This window comes from Staurois parvus, unplaced genomic scaffold (assembly GCF_062004578.1).
Source record: "Staurois parvus isolate SC_StPar_1 unplaced genomic scaffold, SC_StPar_1.0 ptg000544l, whole genome shotgun sequence".
Lineage (NCBI taxonomy): Eukaryota > Metazoa > Chordata > Amphibia > Anura > Ranidae > Staurois > Staurois parvus.
In genome coordinates, this window is record NW_028318340.1 from 5688667 (window position 1) to 5710500 (window position 21834).

General features: G+C 43.2%; 1 protein-coding gene across 6 annotated transcripts in view; it reads right to left on the reverse strand.

Moving 5' to 3' along the window:
* The window catches only part of NBEA (neurobeachin), an 881324-nt gene that overhangs the window by 611954 nt on the left and 247536 nt on the right, over window positions 1–21834 (reverse strand). For all 6 annotated transcript variants that reach the window (XM_089690860.1, XM_089690861.1, XM_089690859.1 and 3 more), the window contains exon 8: window positions 20305–20451. In XM_089690860.1, the coding sequence (XP_089546986.1) occupies window positions 20305–20451 (147 nt within the window). The remainder of the gene's footprint in view (window positions 1–20304; window positions 20452–21834) is intronic.

Consider the following 21834-nt stretch of genomic DNA (forward strand, 5'->3'; position numbering starts at 1 on the left):
CCATTGCTTTAGATGATGATAGTTCTCATCTGTCCAATGCAGTGATTTGCAACATTTCTGGAGGCACCAAGACACGTATTAGAACTTACTGATAACAAGGATAGTGCATTCAAATGCATGATTACTAATAATGCACACAAAGAATGCATGGAAAACTCACCCGGTAAAGGTATGAATCTAGCATAAATGAAAAAAGGTTTAAAATTAACATGTACTGAAAACAGTTTGTGTCTGTAAATTTGACAAATATATTTAAAGGGCCCCATTCAGACCTTTGCTGTCTCCTGCAGTGAGTTACAGCAGAAACTTTAGTATATGAACTAGAGGAACGGGGGAAGCTAAGAGAAGCATGCAGTGCAGATTCCACTCCAGAAAGCAGCACAGTATCACCAAATCCCACTCCACATCTGCGAAGATTAGCAATCACAGGCAGAAGTGCCTTAGATGATCTCAAACTGCAGATATACAGCTATGGGGCTACAGAGCAGTGAGCATCACAGTAGTGACATCATCAAATCTTATATACTGCAGACAACAGTGAAGCATGGTGGAGGTTCCTTGCAAGTTTGGGGGTGCATTTCTGTAAATGGAGTTGGAGATTTGGTCAGGATCAATGGTGTCCTCAATGCTGAGAAATACAGGCAGACAGTTATGCATGCTTGTTATACTCACTGTGGAACCTAACGGGTTAATCCTCCACATTGTGTATAAAGGAGGTTTGATCCCATCTTCTCTGATCCTCCCCTTCTTCTAGTGTCTCCTGATAGAACAAGGCTCGGGGGCAAGCTGCACATGCTCAATTTGGTGTGTATTGCTATAGAGTTCTCTTTTTCGTCTTAGGAGAGTGCATGGAATCAGCACAGGGTCAAACAGCACTCTCCAAACAGGGGTAAGGGGGCCTGCATCCTCCTACAGGATAATGAAAACTCCTCCTACAAGCTGTAAGCAGTGTTTTGCTGGACACTGATAGAAATCACAATACTGCTCTAACTGCTGATGAGAAAAGGTATTTAGCAGTTTGTGTTTACTAAAATAATTGCATCTCCATGTTCTGTGTACTGTGGGGGACCAGATATAGTCAATGCAGGGTCCTGGGTTTAGTAACAGTTTAATGTACAGCAATTTCCCATACCTGCCTAAAACCACAGCTGTGAGGATACAACCCCCCCCCCCAACCAGAAAATGCACTGCTGTTATTTAGAGGAGGAATTTGAGCTCCACACTCAGCTTTAAGGCACTGTACCACAATGCAAGGCATGTGTTTTGTGGTGCAGTGCTTGTTTGGGCAATGTGGTGCCATTCTAAGGCTGAAATCGCACTGTGTTAAAGTGTATTTCCATTTTTGCAGCAAAACTGGGATAACATCAACTTTATATTATGTTCTCATTCACATAGCAGAAAAATTAAAAATCACTGCTTACCATTTTAGATGTTCTTTTCTGATAACCTCCACACTGCAAAATCCTATTAAATATTTTTGTTTATCCTTGTTTCAGTCATATACTGAATAAACATATGGCAACGTGAATGATACGTATTACTGATTATTACGACACAGATCCTAATCAGATTACATTTTTATGAGCCATGGAAGCAAAATGTAGAAAATTTCTAAGACTAAGATGCCAATCCAGCTCCTATGTGCACAGCATACAGTACACATTATGGCAGACTTGCCTCCTGGATTTGCCGTCCCTTTTGCGCTGACAGATCTGCAGTCTTTTGTCTCTCTGCATGCCACCACTCCCATGTTTTCTTGGTCTTCTTCTGGCACAGTGTCTTCTCTTTTCAGGCACTGGTCAGCAATTGATGATGTAGTTACTGCATATGGGCAGCACAGTGGCTAAATGGTCAGCACTTCCGCCTGGCAGCACTAGGGTTGTTGGTTCGAATCCCAACCATGGAGTTTGCATGTTTCCCTGTGCCTGCATGGGTTTCCTCTGGGTACTCTGGTTTCTTCCCAAACTCAAAAGACATGCTGGTAGGTTACCGTATTTTTCGCCGTATAAGACGCACTTTTTCTTCCCCAAAACTGGGGGGGGGAAGTTGGTGCGTCTTATACGACGAATAGAGAGATAATCCGTCAGGCGCGGCCACGGCCGTAGGAAAGGCCTATCTCTGGAGCGGTCGGCCATCTTAGTACACCCGGCGGTGCGCGCTGACGTCATCACCCCCTCTGCTCGTGGATCAGCCCTGAAGACCGGAACGGCGCAGGAACACGGCGAGAGGAACGGCGCGGAGCAAAGGTAAGTGAATTGACACAATATGGGGAATGAATTACTATAGGGGGGATGAATTACTATAGGGGGGATGAATTACTATAGGGGGGATGAATTACTATATGGGGGGTGAATTACTATGGGGGGGATGAATTACTATAGGGGGGATGAATTACTATATGGGGGATGAATTACTATATGGGGGATGAATTAATATAGGGGGGATGAATTACTATATGGGGGATGAATTAATATATGGGAGATGAATTACTATATGGGAGATGAATTACTATATGTATTGGGTTCAGAATCTTTTTTTTTCTAGATTTTCCTCCTTTAAAATTGGGTGCGTCTTATATTGCGGAGCGTCTTATATGGCGAAAAATACGGTAATTGGATCCTGTCTAAATTGGCCCTAGTATGTATGTATGAATGTAAGTTAGGTGCCTTAGATTGCATGTCCCTAGAGGGCTAGGGATATATGTGAATGTACCTAAATAAATATATATATATATATATATATATATATATATATATATATATATATCTCTATCTGCATAAATTGGTGGCGTTATATAATAAATAAAATATACGTATTTGAGTTACATCGTACTGAGCAACTGCCCAAGTTCCTGCATCTTACAGTTGCCAGGATTTGGCCAGGAGTGTACAGTGCACTTGCCAGCACACATCTAATGGAGTGTTTGACAGAAGAGATTAACAAAGTCTTCTTCCAGCAAGGTCTCCTCTACCAGAAAACTCTACTTGTTACAAACTTTTTCCACTTTGAGGGTTAAAGTTCGGTGATTTTAGAACTTAAATGTTAGGGCCAGTCTAAGGGTTAGGGGTTAGTACATGAAGAGCACTGTTTTTTGTTTGTTTTTTTTACCTTTGTCTTAGAACAATATGAATGCTTCAAAACGAAAAAATGTGCCATCAAAAATGGAAGTAGTGTGCAAAAATGTTATGATAAAAGGGAAAAGGCAGATGGCTTAATGCTATGGCAATGGATGCCATGCTTCCAGATGCTGGGTAAAAACTAGCTTTTAGTGCAGCTCAGGGAATAAAAAAGCACATCAACACACTTTCTGTTTAAGTCGGTTTCTCATCAGTGGTCTGTTTCTGCTTCAGACAGAATCATGGCAGAATGTAAATTCAAACGAACAGTTTAACGTATGGCTTAGCAAATACAAAATCATACTGGAAGAGAGACTGGAAAAAAAGTGAAAATGTTCTGTAAACTATTATACACAGAGTGCACATAGTTTGAGAATAAACTAGCCCAAACCAGGCTGCAATGTCTCATTTACATTTATTATTAAAGGGACTTATATAGTGCCGACAATTCACATTGTGCTTTAAATATATATTTTATATGCACATCAGTTCCTACCTTCAAGGAGCTTACAATCTAAGGTCCCTAACTCACAGATCTGCTAACACATACTAGGGCCAATTTAGACAGGAGAGCCAATTAACCTACCAGCATGTCTTTAGTGTGTGGGAGGAAACCGTAGTACCTAGAGGAAACCCAAGCAGACACAGGGAGAACAAAGAACAGGAAGTGCTACCATGCTGCCATGGGTGCAGATTCTGCATATTTGACAAACACTAATCAGTGGCTCAGGACGAAATATGTTGTACACAAATGCACAGGTAAATGCCAATGCAAAGAAGTGGAAACATGCTGGGAATTTTACGCCAAGCATATAAATTTCCTGTGAAAGTCCATGTGCATGAGACCTTAAAGATAAACTAAGTTACAATGAGAAGTCCACAGTAGCTCAGCCCTTACCCATGACATCACAAATGTTAGAATTTCTTTAAGTAGAGATGTTACTGCATGCAAAGAGATTTATCTGCTAAAACTAAAGCTACAAGATGCACATTTACAACACTAACTCCTTCAGCCTTCTGCCTGACAATGTTTATACAGTTAAATGAACAGAAGCCATTGCAGGAAAACTGTTTACACACGCATAACCATGAGTATTAACAAATACCAATGGCTTTAATGAAGAGCGTACATCACATGGCTCATTAACTACACTTAAGACATTCCACCGACTAGCTGACAAAGAGATAAATAAAGCATGTTAGCATTTAATTCTCATTGCAAACCCAGGAGACTCTTTAAAGTTCTCTTTTGTGTAAAGAGGTAATATTTTTAACTGTATCTATGAAATATTGCTAGAAATGACTGACAGCAAACTGTTTCACGGCAACCATGTCAAACTGTCCGAGCATGAACGGATAAGAGAGTTCCATAAAGCGAGCTGTCATTTCCATCTGACATGCTTCTTTAAAATGTTGCAGACAGATGACAGCTACATGAAGACAACGAGCCAGACAATGAAAGTGTTTAGAACATGAGTTCATTGACTTGCAATGTGTTTGTCAGGAGTTTACATGGAGGAGGGGGTTATTGCTCATTTTAGCTGTACATTATCTGTAGAAAATGCACGGTGTTTAAAATGTGACATTACCCGTTCATAACCACATTTTCTGTGACATTCTCCATCAGTTCTTAATTCACTTTATTAACAACACAATAGTTGCAGACATAGACTCATAGAATATTCATAACAGATATAGTCTGTTGTCTACCTGGAAAACCAGAAATCTAACTGGGGCAACCTCCTTCATGTAGAGTATTCCTAATAGACCCCTAGCAAACAATGGTGTTCCCATGTCATTTTTTGTAGTATCCTTAAGAGAGCCATTCTCAGCTAGGGTTTTGTGGAACCCTAGTGGTCCTCTAGAGGTTGGTAGGGGTTCCTGGTGGTGTGGCTGATTGGCCATCTATTTGATGATTCATGCACAGTTACAGGACCAATGCCCCTTGACAAAGTCAGCAGCATGATAAAAATGATCTGTTTTACCCTTCTGCGGTTGCGGGTGGCTTTCTGACCACTTCTATAAAGATTGCATTCTTCCTTCTGACATCATTGTAAGGAGCATTTTTGCCATTGACCCCCAATGAACTAGTTTTAGTAAAAGTTCCACAAGACCTTTACAAAATTATTTAGGAGTTCTATTGGAATAAAATAGTTGAAGTTACCCTAGGGATTTAGTGTTTAAATGTAAAACATTCCTTGGAATAAATAAAGCAATGTCTTTCAACATTTTTCTGCGTACTTGAGAAGGAGATATAAACTCATGAAGCTCTAGATGCAAATATTGACCAACAACCAAGCAAACCTTCTCCTCCAATGTGATGGGTAGGTTCAACAAACAAGAGTGAGGGGCAGGAGGGAGAGGACCAGACCCCACATGCACATTGGAGCAACCCGTTTCAGGAAGGAACTGAAAGGTAAACTCAAGCATCCAAAGGTGCCTTTTAACATTTGCAAAAAAAAAAAACCCTATCACCAGTGGGTGCTGCTGGAAGAGAGATCTGTAAATAAAAATATTTGTACCAAGAAAACCCATAACCTGTGAGAAGAGGATCTTTAAGAGACTTCATCACCTGTTTATGTTTTAAAATTTGTGAGGTCCATGCAGAGAAGACCCCTACCTGCACTGGATTCTCTTGGATCAAGTCCATACAGAGATAGGAGCATGGTTTGCCATGAAGGTAAACAGGGGTTGAGCAAGGATTTCCCAAGTAAAATATAGCCAGACGGCATGTGATTAAACCCTTTAGCCTCCAAACAAAGCTGATCTATAAGTCTTAAATGGTTTATCACTTCAATAAAGAAAATAAAACTTAAACAGAAGTTTAAGTTAGCTAGTTCATTGGGACACACTTGAAGATGAGCAAACCACTCTCTACTTAGAAGTGGAAAACCTACGAAGCCATTGTAATGAAGCGATGTTAAACTTTATTTTTCCGGCCTGTGATCTCTGTTCGCTTGGTAATAGGTCATTAGTTTTAAGCATTACATTTTTCCTTTTCCCAGAGTAGGGACAAGCTATATTTAGCAAGAAATAAAAAGACATCAAACATTTTAAATCTCTTTCCCTACTCTTTTGCCAAGTGAACCAAGAATGTCATATTTAATCATGTTAAGAATTTCATTCCATTGGTTTTGCTGGCAGATTCATTCGGCATTTGTACTTTCAACCAAACAAGTACATTTAATGAACTGTGTAGTTGCTAGAGGGTTTGATATGCATTGATCTGAAGGGCTGCATGACCCAGGTTAGCTCATTAAAGCTACAAATAATTTAGGTACTACATACTGTAGTTTTTTGCCCTTTAAATTAAAAGTGGGTGCCAGCTTCAAGAACCCGCAGTATCTTCGTGCATAGGCAACAGCACAGCCAGCATAGCACTGCTGCTTAGATCTGTTCAGCACACTATAAAGTTAAACAATTAGAAGGCTGTAGTCTGTGGTTCCCAGCTGGGAGACTAACATCAGAATTTGGGGGTAGCTCTACAGCTGCAGATTTTCTAATAACATGCCTTCAGAGCAAACCAACCAGAGTTTTTGTGGCTGAAATAAAGTGGGCCATTCATTCCTACATAACTGCAAGCTTTGAGCACTTCATCCCATTTAGGCCTAAAGTATATGGGTTTATAGGGGGCAACAGAAAATTTTAATAAAGCATTCCCCTCACTTCTTGTATCAGAGACATGAGGAGTATGAGGAATGTGAGGGGAAATCACACCTTTCACTTTTTTTGCAGGTTGCCCACTTAGAAAATTCTTTTTTAAATCTGTTTAGGTGATAAAAAGTAAAAGTATTTCTTCTCAATTAAAGACCTCTTTGACCAAGCCCCAGTGGAAAGGGTAATACACATCAGCGGGCGTGGCCACACATGATATATTCTACTAGCACTGGGCCAGTCTAAAAGGCATCTTACACCATACAACTCATTTAAAGTCAGGTTGAATCCAATAATTAGGCAAACCGCAACAATTACCTAACCTTACTTATTTAAAAAAAATAAAAGTTTGGTTTGAAGTTTTTTTTCTAAATTAGTGGCCAAATAACATGCTTTAGCTGGTATGTTCAGGCACCTCAATGCACTTTCTAATACCGTGTAAATCAGCGGTTCTCAACCTGTGGGTCGCGACCCCTTTGGGGGTCGAACGACCCTTTCACAGGGGTCACCTAAGACCATCGGAAAACACATATTTCCGATGGTCTTAGGAACCGAGACACCGCTCCTCTATCTGTCTCCAGGCAAATGCAGATACTCTATGAGGTAGTGGTGAGGGCAGCCAAAGGGGCTTGGCAGGGTGTCCCGCACTCCCGGCTTTCTGCAAGCCTCTCACGCTGAACTAACACCAGCACACTGACTGGCTCGCTCCCTCTTCCTTGTGCATTATGAGCGGCCGGCCAGGCTGGAGGCTCCTCCGTTGCAAGGGGCGGGTCGGAGGTGCCCCGCTGCCACCCATTGGCTGCCCTTGCACCTGCTGCATGTTTCTCCGGGCGGGCAGCTGCTCACAACAGCTGGATAGATGTGAGCCAGGCCCCACTTTGTCTCCGGGGAGGGGGGATCTGGTTACCCGCAGAGCGTGCGCCCTACAGCCGCTCACCTCCCACGGAGGCTTCTCCTCACAGTACGAGGGCTGGCACCGGGACACCCGGCCCGCTAGAGGGAAGTACACAGTGACTAGCAATCCCAAACTTTCCAGGGTCATAAAAGGAGCCTCAGGACAGACGACTCGGTGTGGGAGAGGGCTGATATCCCTGGGGGGGAGGGGGGGGAATACTGGCCATACACACTTCAATTTTACTATCAGATAGAATTGGAAATCAGATTAACTTCCATTCCCATGAAATTCTTTCAGTCGATTGACCAGGGCGCAAAATGATCACCGTTTTGCAATAATTTTATGGTTGGGGGTCGCGACATTAGGAAGGTTGAGAACCACTGGTGTAAATCAACCATGGACCCCAAAAAAGTGGGACGTTCTAAAGCGTAGACAGTGACCATCTTCTATGATTCTCTTTCCATTTCCTCCTAACTCCCCCCATTCACTATTGGTTGGTTAAGACTGTCTGCAAAAGTTATGGCCTAATAATAAGGCAGAGGAGGAGGATGAGAATAAGGTAGATAGAAGCCAGCTTCATACTTATTACTGTATCCTTTTCTTGACAAATTATTTAGCATTGCTGGAAGATTGGTCAAAGAAGTGGAAATTGCAGTTCAATGTTTCTAAACGTAAAATAATGCACCTATGGAAAAAGAATCCCTTGAGAGAGTACATTGGGGGTATAGTGTAGAACAGCACTACAGAGGAAAAGGACTTGGGGGTACTTATTACAAATGATTGCAAAATGAGCTAACAGTGTGGCCAGGCAGTGGGGAAAGTGAACAGAATTCTAGGATGCATCACTAGAGGGGTCACCAGCAGGAGAAAGGAAGTCCTGATTCCCCTATATACAGATATTTAGTTAGACCTCATTTAGAATACTGTGTCCAGTTCTGGAGACCTCATTTACAATAAAATATTGATAAGAAAGAACGAGTCCAGAGATGGGTAACAAATGGTGAAAGGTCTGGGGAACATATTAAGAACGACTTCAGGAACTTAACATGTACAGTCTGGAGGAAAGAAGGGAAAGGGGAGACATGATTGAAACCTTTAAATTAGTGGTGCACTGAAATGTAAATTCTGGTGCCAAAACCAATAGAGAAAATTCAGAATGCACGTGGCTGAAAACCAAAACCGAAATGTCTGCGTGGAGGTGGGGAGGCTCAAATTTGTTTTATTTGTATGTATGTATGTATGTATGTATATATATATATATTTTTTTTTTTAACGTATGATTTTATTACGATCACATAGGGGACCAATAGTCCCCTATGTGATAGCATATGAGTGACAGGTCCTCTTTGTAGGGGGGAGGGGGGGTAGTGTGTGCAAGGAGGGGGCAGGAGAGGAGCAGTGTATATAGTAAGGGAGCAGCATACACAGTGAGGAAGCAGTGTATACACTCAGCCTCCCTCACTGGCTGCCCCTATGTCACTGCCAGTTTGTAAATGTAATTACCAGGGCTTTATTTTCCCCTTCACTATAGCCCAGAGAATGAGCTGTCATTCTCTCCTCTGATAAAGGAAACTAAGGGGCGGGGCACTGGGTAATGTCACTGGGTGACCCCGCCCCTTAGTTTCCCTTAACGGAGGGGAGAATGACAGCTCCTATGCGGTATAGTGGAAAAAAAAAAACCGGTAATTGCATTTAAAAACAAGAGGGTGAATAAGGTTCAGGAGGGCAGTATTTTCACCAGGAAACCAAAATCAAGAACACGAGGACATGACCTTAAACTAACTGGAGGAAAGTACAAAACTAATCTCAAAGTTTTATTTTACTGAAAGAGTACTTAATTCTTGGAATACACTTCCTTCAGAGGTAGTGAGCCAGGCAACAGTAAATAGCTTCAAACATTCTTGGGACAAGCACAGATCTATACTCAGACAAAAAAGTTAACTAAAACAAAAACAAAAAAAAAACAACCCCCCCCCCCCCCAAAAAAAAAATAAGCAGACTTGATGGACCACTGTGTCTTTTTCTACCTTCACTTTTCTATGTGTGCTGCCTTCCTCCTGGGTAAATGCTCCTTTCACCTACCTCCACTCTTAACTCCAAAACGCATTGACTCCTGCTGCCTTCCTCCTGGGTAAATGCTCCTTTCACCTACCTCCACTCTTAACTCCAAAACGCATTGACTCCTGCTGCCTTCCTCCTGGGTAAATGCTCCTTTCACCTACCTCCACTCTTAACTCCAAAACGCATTGACTCCTGCTATATTCAGAACAAATGGTGTATTTATATTTTTGTATATGTTGACCAGTTCTCACCTTTAGCTGCACCCGTTTTACGATCGGTGTCTGTTTCCTGAGAGAATCATCCCCCACTCCTCATGTGATCTTTATCAGCTTCTAATTGGGGTGGAGTTGAATGCTCATTTGAGCATCTCCCTATAAATTTAGATCAGCTCATGGGGGAGATCTCTGATGGGGGGCACAGTCTCTGATGGGGTGCTGCTTCAGATTGAGTGCGGCTTCGAAAGAGTGCATAGAAGAAGCAGTTAAACGCAGCAGTTGAACTAAAGCAGGAGAACCCAAGCAGCAGGAAGACACAACAACAGTAAGAAGCTCTACTGCATGCTGGAAGACTGCAAGCAAACACCCTGGGAAACCTCTTACATGCCTGAGACCCACTCTGTGTGCCTTTATATAATACGCCCCTCTTCTCATCATATTACTACCCTCTGTTCCCAAATCTCATTTCTCTACCCCTCTACTCCACCCCACAACCTGTACATCTCCCCCTCACTGCTATCATCTCCCTACTACTGCTCTCTTCACCTCCCCAAAATGTCTCTTCCACTCCTCCTTCTCATTTTCCTCTCCTTCGCTCCCAAATTCCATTCACTATATCCCTCTGCCCCTCCCAAACATTTGTATATCGTGTCCTCACTGCTTCCCTCACCCCTCTATGGCACCCACCACCTCTTCCTATTACTCCACTCTCCCACTGACCCCAACACCTCCACTAGGAGTTTCTCACGCTCCTGCACATCCCGCTCCCATGCCACCTTTCTCACCCTTCTCCTCCTCCTAGCCGCGGGGGACATCTCCCCAAATCCTGGCCCTCCACCTCCCTCACCCGCTCAACACCCTCCCACTTCCACGTCCTACTGCAACCCCCGCAACTTAGTATCTGTCTCCCTGCTCCCTAAAATCTCCCCCCCGTTTTCATGTGCACTCCTGAACGCCCGTTCGGTGTGCAACAAGCTTACCGCCATCCACGACCTCTTTGTTTCCCGCTCCCTCAACCTCCTGGCGATCACGGAAACCTGGATCCAGCCCACTGACTCTACCTCCCCTGCTGCACTCTCCTATGGAGGTCTCACCTGGACCCACTCACCCAGGCCTAACGGTCGTAAAGGTGGTGGGGTTGGTCTGCTCCTGTCACCGCAGAGCACCTTCCGAGTCCTCCCAAACCCCCCCTCACTATCCTTCTCCTCCTTCGAGGCCCACTGCGTCCGACTATTCTCCCCAACCCCCCTGAAGATTGCTGTGATATACCGGCCTCCTGGATCCATACCCCGCTTCCTGGATGACTTCTCCTCCTGGCTACCCTTCTTCCTCTCCTCTGAGCTACCCACCATAATTCTTGGGGATTTTAACATCCCTGTCAACCTCGACAACCCGGACACAGCCCGTCTCCTCCACCTAACCTCCTCCTTTGCACTTGCACAGTGCATACAATCCACCACCCACTCCGACGGAAATATCCTTGATCTTGTCTTCTCCAACCGATGTGCTCCCCACAACCTCACTAACACCCCCTTCCCTCTCTCTGACCACAACCTGATCACCTTCTCTATCTCCTCGTCCTCCAACGCCTACCCCTCCAAATGTCACACTACTACCAGCCGTAACCTCCGCAACCTTAACCCTGCCTCCCTCCACTCTGCAGCTGATCAACTCCACGACCGCATCCTCCCCCTGTCCTGCCCCGACTTGGCTTTGACCGCCTACAACAATGCGCTCTCAACAGCCCTTGACTCACTAGCGCCTTTAACCACACGCAACACCAGACCCCGACCGCTCCAGCCCTGGCAGACTGATCACACCAAAACCCTCAAACGACAAAGTCGTGCCCTGGAGCGACTATGGCGCAAAACCAAATCCAAACAAGCCTTCACCCGCTACAAATCTGCCTTCCGCACCTACACCTCCTCCCTCCATGCTGCCAAACAGGCCTACTTCTTGACCCTCATCAAGGCCCTCTCCTCCAATCCTCGCCGACTCTTCTCTGCCTTCAACTCTCTACTCTCTCCACCCCCACCTCCACCCAGCACCTCACTCACTGCCCTTGAGATTGCCAATCACTTCAAAAACAAAATTGACACAATTCGCAAGGACATTGCCGCAACTCACACGCCCTCTCAACCTGTCCCCTCTCACACAGCTACCCCCTTATCCCCCCTCCCCCTCGACATAACCCGCAGGGACTTCGTCGCTGCTCAAACTCTCTCCAACCCCCTTCACCCTCACTCAGCTACCCCCTCATCACCCCTCTCCCACGGCCCCACCACTGCTCTGACCTCCTCTTCCACCCCACCCTACATTCCTCATACTGAAGCTCCCCCAACACTCCACACCCTTGACCTTACTACCATCGAGGAAGTCTCCAAGACCCTCTCTGATGCCCGCCTCACCACCTGCCCCCTCGACCCTATCCCCTCACAACTCCTACGACCTTCCTCCTCCTCCATCCTACGCTCCCTCACCCACATCTTCAATCTCTCCCTCTCCTCAGGCACTTTCCCCTCCCCTCTGAAACATGCACACATCACCCCCATACTTAAAAAGCCCTCCCTGGACCCCAATGACCCGAACAACCTCAGACCCATCTCCCTGCTCCCATTTACATCTAAACTCCTCGAGCGCCTAGTCTACACCCGCCTATGCTCTCACCTCAACGACAACAACCTCCTCGATCCCCTACAGTCCGGCTTCCGTCCCCTACACTCCACCGAAACTGCCTTACTCAAACTCTCCAACGACCTGCTAACCGCCAAAGCTAATGGACACTATTCAGTGCTCCTACTCCTTGACCTCTCTGCGGCCTTCGACACAGTCGACCACCCCCTCCTCCTCAAAAAACTACACTCCCTCGGCCTCAGAGATTCTGCTCTCTCCTGGATCTCATCCTACCTGTCACAACGCTCTTTCAGCGTTACCTATAATGCTACCACCTCCCCCTCACTCCCCCTCTCTGTTGGGGTCCCTCAAGGCTCTGTCCTCGGGCCCCTTCTCTTCTCCATCTATACCTCCTCCCTTGGCCAACTCATACACTCTCACGGCTTCAACTACCACCTCTATGCCGACGACACACAAATCTATCTCTCAACCCCCCACCTCACCCCCTTGGTCTCAGCCCGAATCACACACCTACTGAGCGACATATCAGACTGGATGTCGCTCCACTTCCTTAAATTGAACCTCTCCAAAACCGAGTTTCTTGTCTTCCCCCCAGCCCGGACCCCACCCCCCATTGATTTCTCCGTCACATCCAACAACGCTACCATCAAACCCGCCCTGCAGGCCAGAGTACTGGGTGTCATTCTGGACTCCAACCTATCCTTCCAGCCCCAAGTCCAATCTTTAACAAACTCGTGCAGACTCCACCTCCGCAACATCGCCAAAATCCGCACGTTCCTAACCCCAGAAACCACTAAACAGCTCATCCACTCCCTCATCATATCACGACTCGACTACTGCAACTCCCTCCTCACTGGCCTGCCTCGCCGCTGGCTATCCCCTCTTCAGTCCATCCTGAACACGGCTGCCAGACTCATTCACCTTTCCAACCGCTCTGTCTCCGCCACCCCCCTCTGCCAATCCCTCCACTGGCTTCCGATTGCGCAACGGATCAAATTCAAAATCCTAACGCTGACGTACAAAGCTGTCCACCATACTGCCCCGAACTACATCACTGACCTAATATCCAAGTACCGCCCAGCACGCACACTCCGCTCCTCACAAGACCTCCTTCTCTCTAGTTCCCTGGTCTCCTCCTCCCATGCCCGCCTCCAGGACTTCTCCAGGGTGTCACCCATCCTCTGGAACTCCCTGCCCCAACCCATCAGATTATCACCTACTCTCCTCTCCTTTAGGCGCACCCTGAAAACCCATCTCTTCAGGGAAGCCTACCCCACCCCCTGCTAACTTGCCTCCCTCCTCCACTCTTCCTACCACTCCATCCCCCACAGCTATCTCCTCCTGTGCCACCACCCCCTCCCTCCTAGATTGTAAGCTCGAAAGAGCAGGGCCCTTGATCCCCTCATGTTTTGCATTGTATTGGTATTGTTCTGTCACATGTTCTGTCTCCCTTTGTAATGTACAGCGCTGAGCGAACTATTGGCGCTTTATAAATACTGTATAATAATAATAATAATAATAATAATGTGTCGATGTTTCTTAGTGTGAGTTTTCACTGCAAGATATTAGAAAGTGCATACAGGCAACCTGGAGGTGTCAACTACAATAATTCTCTGTTGGATACATTTCATTTGGCCACAGTTCTACTTTAAAGCATACGCTTTGTTTAAAAAAAAAAACTAACCCTGATATATTTGCATTGAGGTGCACTGTGCAGATTCGAGAAAATCTGTCCACAATGGCTCTAGCCTAGTCCCTATGAATCTGCTATCCTAGGGACGACACTTGGTAGGTGATATCACCCCCCTATGCTCCTGTCTAGCCTCTAATCCTATAATTTAGGCATTATAAGGGAACCCAAGTATTTAAGTCTACACCATAAAATTAACAACATATGAATTTAGAGAATTTCGAGAATGTCTTAAGGGTATGTGTTTGAAGGGTTTTAAGGTTACATACTCTCATAACAAAAGAAAAGCTAAACTAACTCTGAACTATGTTTAGAACTAGTTGGTGGTGTGAAGAATATCCACCACCATTGGACAATAACAGCCCACTGAAAGGGTTTTACATTTTATTTTTTTGTAGTTGTATTTTGTTGAATCTTTTCAGCGTTTGACAAAAAAAGGCAGAGATACAAATCATGTTGATAACAGAGAGATTGACTCATGCACACAAAACAGAATACCACAGTTTGCATAAAGCAATTACAAGATATACAAAAAAAAAAAAAAAAGAACGTAATAGAAAGAAGATCAGTTGTGAACTCCAAAATCCATGAACAAAGTGAGTTTAGAAAGAACATTCAGAACACACCAGGGGCAGATATCAATAAAGAACATTAAAGTGAAAGGTCATAAAGAAAAGATGAAATCATCTAGGGGCCTATGAAAAAGACGAAAGGCCAGTCAGATTGATCCCACACATCCCAAACATTATCAAAACGTGTTCAGGTACTGCCCACAGTAGCTATGAGGTATTCTATTCTCCTGATGCCAGCAATTATATTCAGTAACTAGGTTTGAGATGGCAGTCCCTTAGATAAGGGTTTTACTGATAAAAGGAAACTCCTTTAACTTGTCCAGAGGCAAAGTATTGTGATAAACTGGACACTATCCACTGCTCGATGATAACAAGAACTGGCTATAAATTCTTGTTTGGGAAAAAAAAACTTGTAATAAAATAGAGAGATTGTTGCAGACAAACACATGACTGCGGAACAGCCACATATTTTGCCATCCCATCATATAATCCAGAAATAAGAAACGACAACTATAAACACTGTGCTAAGTAATGTTTGCATAGGGTGAATACTTACAACCAAGTGCATTTATTGAGCATGGTATAAAACACAGCAAAACAGACGGAGCTGACAACACACAAAAACACACTCTGCAGGGTATGATAACATGCTGTCAAAACGTGCTTTGCAATGCCAACTAGGTGAAAATTTCAAACTAATTCCTAACAGGTGTTTCAACATTTATAGGATAGAAGGATCATCTATGATAGTCTGATATAGGGATCTGCAGGAGTTCTCACACGAGCCAAACAAAACACATTTACAAAACATGATTGTTAAATAATAAAATCCTACAAAAAACAGACATAAAAGTGTTCATTCCATTCTTTCAACAGTGGAAGTAAAGACTGGATAGAAAACACAATAAAAGAGCATGTTGGGTGCTGCAGTGCTACAGAGACAGCAGAAATTCATGGGGATGCACTTGGTAATCATTGGTGAATGGGGCTTGGTAGTGTACATTACGTTGTGTAATGTGAGCATCCTCTGTGTTGTAGGTAAAACATTCTCTTTGGGACTTGCGTGGTTACATGCTTGGTTATGTGCATAGATAAATGTTTTTACCAGTTGGTGCTGTCCATGCTCTTAAATGTTCTGTTTTTCCTTCATTGTGGACATGCAATGTTGGATTTTTATCTATAGCTCTTCTCCAGCTTGTGCCCGTTTGCCCCATATTGGCACTGTCCATGCTCTTAAATGTTGTGTTTTTCCTCCATTTTCCTCCATTGTGGACATGCAATGCTGGATTTTTATCTATAGCTCTTCTCCAGCTTGTGCCCGTTTGCCCCATATTGGCACTGTCCATGCTCTTAAATGTTGTGTTTTTCCTCCATTGTGGACATGCAATGCTGAATTTTTATCTATAGCTCTTCTCCAGCTTGTGCCCGTTTGCCCCATATTGGCACTGTCCATGCTCTTAAATGTTGTGTTTTTCCTCCATTGTGGACATGCAATGCTGAATTTTTATCTATAGCTCTTCTCCAGCTTGTGCCCGTTTGCCCCATATTGGCACTATCTATGCTCTTAAGGGTATACTGTTTTAGCATATACGAGTTTGGCGATCTGTCAGATAGAGTATGGACTTTCCAAAGAGAAATCACTGACGCAGTTGGACAGCTTGAACATGCATTTCAACATAGGTAAACTAAGAATCCCCCTCTTTTATGGCCAGTTCACACCACAAGCAGTCCAATGCGTCTTTTTTCCTACATAAAAAGTGCATGGCAGGTAGGTTATGTGGTTTCCAATGGCATAGTTCACAGCATTGCTGTCAGTTCCAGTGCATTCCAGTTCCAGAAAACAGAAAAAAAAGTAGAACATGCTGCATTTTTCCTGCACTGGACTCTACTGGAACAACTGAGGATCACAGTAGTTTCACAGACTTATTTATGATTTATGGACATTACGTTTATGGTCATATATATGTTTATGCACACTGAGTTTGATTTATGGTGTATTTAGCATATGAATTATTGGCACTTGATTCATATATGGGTTGTGTTATGTAGCACCCCCTACAAACAGTAGGTGTGGTTTAAAGGAAATGGGTATAGTCAAACAGGTGGTACCTACAAAGCTGCTGCTTACGCAATATAAAATCAAATATGGAAGCTATCAGTTTGATTACCACCTACTATTTGATAAAACTGTATTAATTTTTGTGTTAACAAAATACCCAACCATTTCCACAACATTCCTCTGTCACATTAGAAAAGTCTGATTTCATCATGGCACAACGGATGGCTGCGAGCACTACAAAAGACTAAAAATTATTGATATGTAAAGTCACAGACTGAAAAGATAGCTGGTAAAAGTCCAGGATAAAATACCATTCTGTGTACTTTGTATGCACCTGGAAATTCAACTATATGCAATAATGGAGTACACAAAATAAAAGAAAGTTTTTAAAAATAATAATAAAAAGATCGATTTATTGGTGCAATGGCATGAGTAAGGGTTTGCTGCCCTTTCATACCTAATGACATGCAGTAATAGGAATTTTTAATGTACATTATTGCATGCATTTATGCACATTTTTGTACGATTTTGTGTTCTACAAAAGCATGTGGAAAGTGAGAGAAGAACTAGTAGACTAACCAGACTAACTCACGAAGTGCAAACATGGTAAAAATACACAAAACATTTACCATCCATTTCAATGGGCCTGCTTAACACACATAAATTCACAAAAAAATGTTACGTTTCTTTTTTTTTTTTTCTAAAACATGCTCACCTGCAACAAATAAACATAAATAAGCTACATTGCAGTGGATGGAATATCAAGTTCAAATGCTTCTATCTGTAAAAAGCATGCTATTTACTGCAAGGACGCTGTGTAAATGAGCTCTCACACTGTGGGATGTGACAGAGGGCTGATAATGGTTCTATTGTAGGCAACAAACACAGTGCAGAGATATGAATCTGAACCAAGAGAAGTTGCAGCTTTTGTTAACCTGCTATAAATATATGAATGCTTATCACACGTCAGGTTTGCAGCAATCCCTTAAAGGGCACACTGTGAACCACTTCCGAATCATACATGTCTATGTGGAAATACAGTGCAGTTGTAGCAAGCACCAGTAAAGATTTCCGTGCCGAGAATACAAATAGCGGAAGATGCTACCACTTCTACAAAACAGTATTGTATGCACCGGGATACGGATGTTACAAGTTAGAAGTATGAGCTTAAGAGCCTAGAGGATTTTCTACAAAAATTGTAAGCACTATGGTACACCAGGTACATTGGAGAACCCTCCAAGAAGCTGTTATAGCCACAGGGGGTAACTCCAAATTACTGCCAGTGAATCAGAAATGGGATGTCCACAAACTCATATAGGTGTAATGGTTAGGTGTTCAAAATATTTAGCCATACACAATTCTGCTCAAACGTTTGCACACCCTGGCAGAAATCATGCAATTTTGGCATCGATATTGAAAATATGACTGATCATGCCAAAAAAAGGTCTTATATTTAAGGAAAGTAATCATATGAAGCCATTTATTATCACATAGCTGTTTGGCTTTTTTTTTTAAATCATATTTATAAACAGAAATTAGCCAAATGGCCCTGATCAAAAGTTTACATACCCTGGAATGTTTGGCCTTTGTACAGACACACCAGTTGAAATGGCAATTAAAAGGTTAATTTCCCACATCTGTGGCTTTTTAAACTGCAATTAGTGTCTGTGCATAAATAGTGAATGGGTTTGTTAGCTTGCACATGGATGCACTGAGAAGGCTAGATAATGAGCCATGGGGAGCAGAAAAGAACTGTCAAAAGACCTGCGTAACAAGGTAATTGAACTTCATAAAGATAGAAAAGGATATATAAAGAAATACAAAGCCTTGAATATGCAAGCCAGTATTGGTCAATCTCTTACTAAGAAGTGGAAAATTTGGGGATCTCTTGATACCAAGACAAGGACAGGTAGACCAAGAAAGATTGTAGCCACAACTGCCAGAAGAATTGTTTGAGATACAAAGAAAAACCCACAGGTAACCTCATGAGAAATTCATGCTGCTCTGGTAAAAGACAGTGTGGCTGTTTTTAAGGAGCACAATACAATGATACTTGAACAAAAATGAGCTGCACAATCGAGTTGCCAGAAAAAAGACTTTACTGCTTCAGTGCCAAAAAAAAAGCCTGGTTACAATATGCCCGACAACATCTTGACATGCCTCACAGCTTCTGGCACAACCATAAGTGCTATGTTTGGAGAGGGGTCAACAAGGCCTATGGCGACAAGAATACTATCCCTACTGTGAAGCATTTTGGTGGCTCAATGATGTTTTGGAGGGGGGGAGCTCTATAGGCATGGTGAATCTTGTGAAAATTGATTGCACACAATTTGCATTCGTCTGCATGAAAGCAGCACATGGGACATGTGCATGACAAAGAGCCTAAGCACAAGGCCAAGTTGACCCTCCAGTGGTTACAGCAGAAAAAGGTTCTGGAGTGGCCATCACAGTCTGCTGACCTTAATATCATCAAGCCTCATCAAGTCGCTCTGGGGAGATCTCAAACGTGCAGGTTCATGCAAGACGGCCAAAGACTTTGCATGACCTGGGGGCATTTTGCCAAGAAGAATGGGCAGCTATACCACTTGCAAGAATTCAGAGCCTCATAGAAAACTATTACAAAAGACTGCACACTGTCATTGATGCTAAAGGGGGCAATGCAATGCTGGATTTTTATCTATAGCTCTTCTCCAGCTTGTGCCCGTTTGCCCCATATTGGTACTGTCCATGCTCTTAAATGTTGTGTTTTTCCTCCATTTTCCTCCATTGTGGACATGCAATGTTGGATTTTTATCTATAGCTCTTCTCCAGCTTGTGCCCGTTTGCCCCATATTGGCACTGTCTATGCTCTTAAGGGTATACTGGTTTAGCATATACGAGTTTGGCGATCTGTCAGATAGAGTATGGACTTTCCAAAGAGAAATCACTGACGCAGTTGGACAGGGGGCAAGGGGGCAATATACAGCATTAAGAACTAAGGGTATGCAGACTTTTGAGCAGGGGTCATTTCATTTGTTACTTGTTGCCATGTTTTGCGTTATGATTGTGCCATTCTGTTATGACCTACAGTTGAATATGAATCCCATCAGAAATAAAAAATATGTTTTGCCAGATCACTCATGTTTTCTTTAAAAACAGTACATACTGTATATTATCAATTCTCCAAGGGTATGTAGACTTTTGAGCACAACTATAGTTTACTTAGGTACTTTATAATGTAGGACAGTTTCATTTTAACAGTAAAAATGATTTAAGAGTTTGTGAACAGCACTGCATCAAATGTTAGATTTTTTTTTTTTTTAATTCATGAAAATGCCATTGTTAAATTTTCACATTTCATAGACCTTTAAATTCATTGTAGCTTAACAAACATTTGGAAAATAAACGGGCACTTAAATTAGAGCTCACCTTATAGCCTGGTCCAAGCTGATGTATTGCAAATATCTGAGCAGGATTAAGAGCCTCTGTGAACACATACACCGCTCCAAGTTGACCACAAAACACTCTGTTTGCGTCAGCTGTCTCAGAAGATCCCAGGAAGCATTTGTCGTAACTCTTAAAACATAAAAAATAGACATTTAATTAGAAAGATTTGTCAATATTCTAAGAGGATGAGAAAAGTATGAAGATTGCACTGTAAACTCCTTTGGGAGAGGAACTAATGTGGACAGCTCAATGTTATTTGCAAAATACTGCGGCACGAGGGCACTATAGTATAAATGATTTAAACAATATAAGGGCTGAATATTAGAAATAATGAATCAAAAAATATTGCCAAGTACAATGCTATAACTCAACAATATGTATTGAGTATACAGTGCATCCAGAAAGTATTCACAGTGCTTAACGTTTGCCACATTTTGTTATGTTACAGCCTTATTCCAAAATGGATTAAATTCATTTTTTTCCCCTCAACATTCTACAAACAATACCCCATGATGACATTGTGAAAGAAGTTCGTTTTGAAATCTTTGCAATTTATTAAAAATAAAAAAAAAATAAAAAAAAAACACACGCCCATAAATATTCACAGCCTTTGCCATGACACTCATGTTGTCATTATGGGGAATTGTTTGTAGAATGTTGAGGAAAATAATTAATTGAATCCATTTTGGAATAAGGCTGTAACATAACAAAATGTAGCAAAAGTTAAGCGCTGTGAATACTTTCTGGATGTACTGTATGTCCCCCACAGTCCATTTCACCTGCCGTCCTGTATTCCAGGAGGCCGACATCTTCAGTGTGGGCACCCGGCTGTGACTGCTTGCAGCTTCACAGTCGGGTACCCACTGCGCATGCGCGAGAAGCGCTGCACCTTGTGAATAGTCCTGTAGTCTTCTGGGACCTGTCAAGTGTCCCAAAAGACTACAGGGAGAGAGGACACCTTCCTTTTCGGATTGCCTGGGCGATCGGAGCGGAAGTAGGAGCGGGTACCTGTCAAATTCGGGTACCCGCTTCCCCCCCGCCCCCCAAAGGTGCCAATCCTTAATAGGGAGCGGGGGAGCAGTCCTTAAAGTGGAAGCCTGCAAGTGCAGAAAATACATGTTGATCTGCCAGAAATGCACTCAGCTCTTAAAGTGGTAGCATAGGCATTTTTTTTTATTTAAAATAATACACATTTGTACTCACCTGCTCTGTGAAATGGTAATACACAGAGTGGCCCTGAATTTCCTCTTCTTAGGTCGCCTGCCAGCGATATTGGCTCCTCTTCTTCTCCATGTGCCCCCATAACAAACCACTTGTGCGCACATATGCTGTTCACGCCCAAGCTGTGTGTCTCTATGGAGCCCCACTTTATAGACATACACAGTATGGTTTGGCCCCCGCTTCCTCCTCACAGCATTTAATTACTCCTGCTACTGCCGGAGTCCATGTGTGAAGAGGAAAAGAGGGGAGGGGAGAGAAGAGATGCAGCCATGCACAGCAAGGATCAATTGA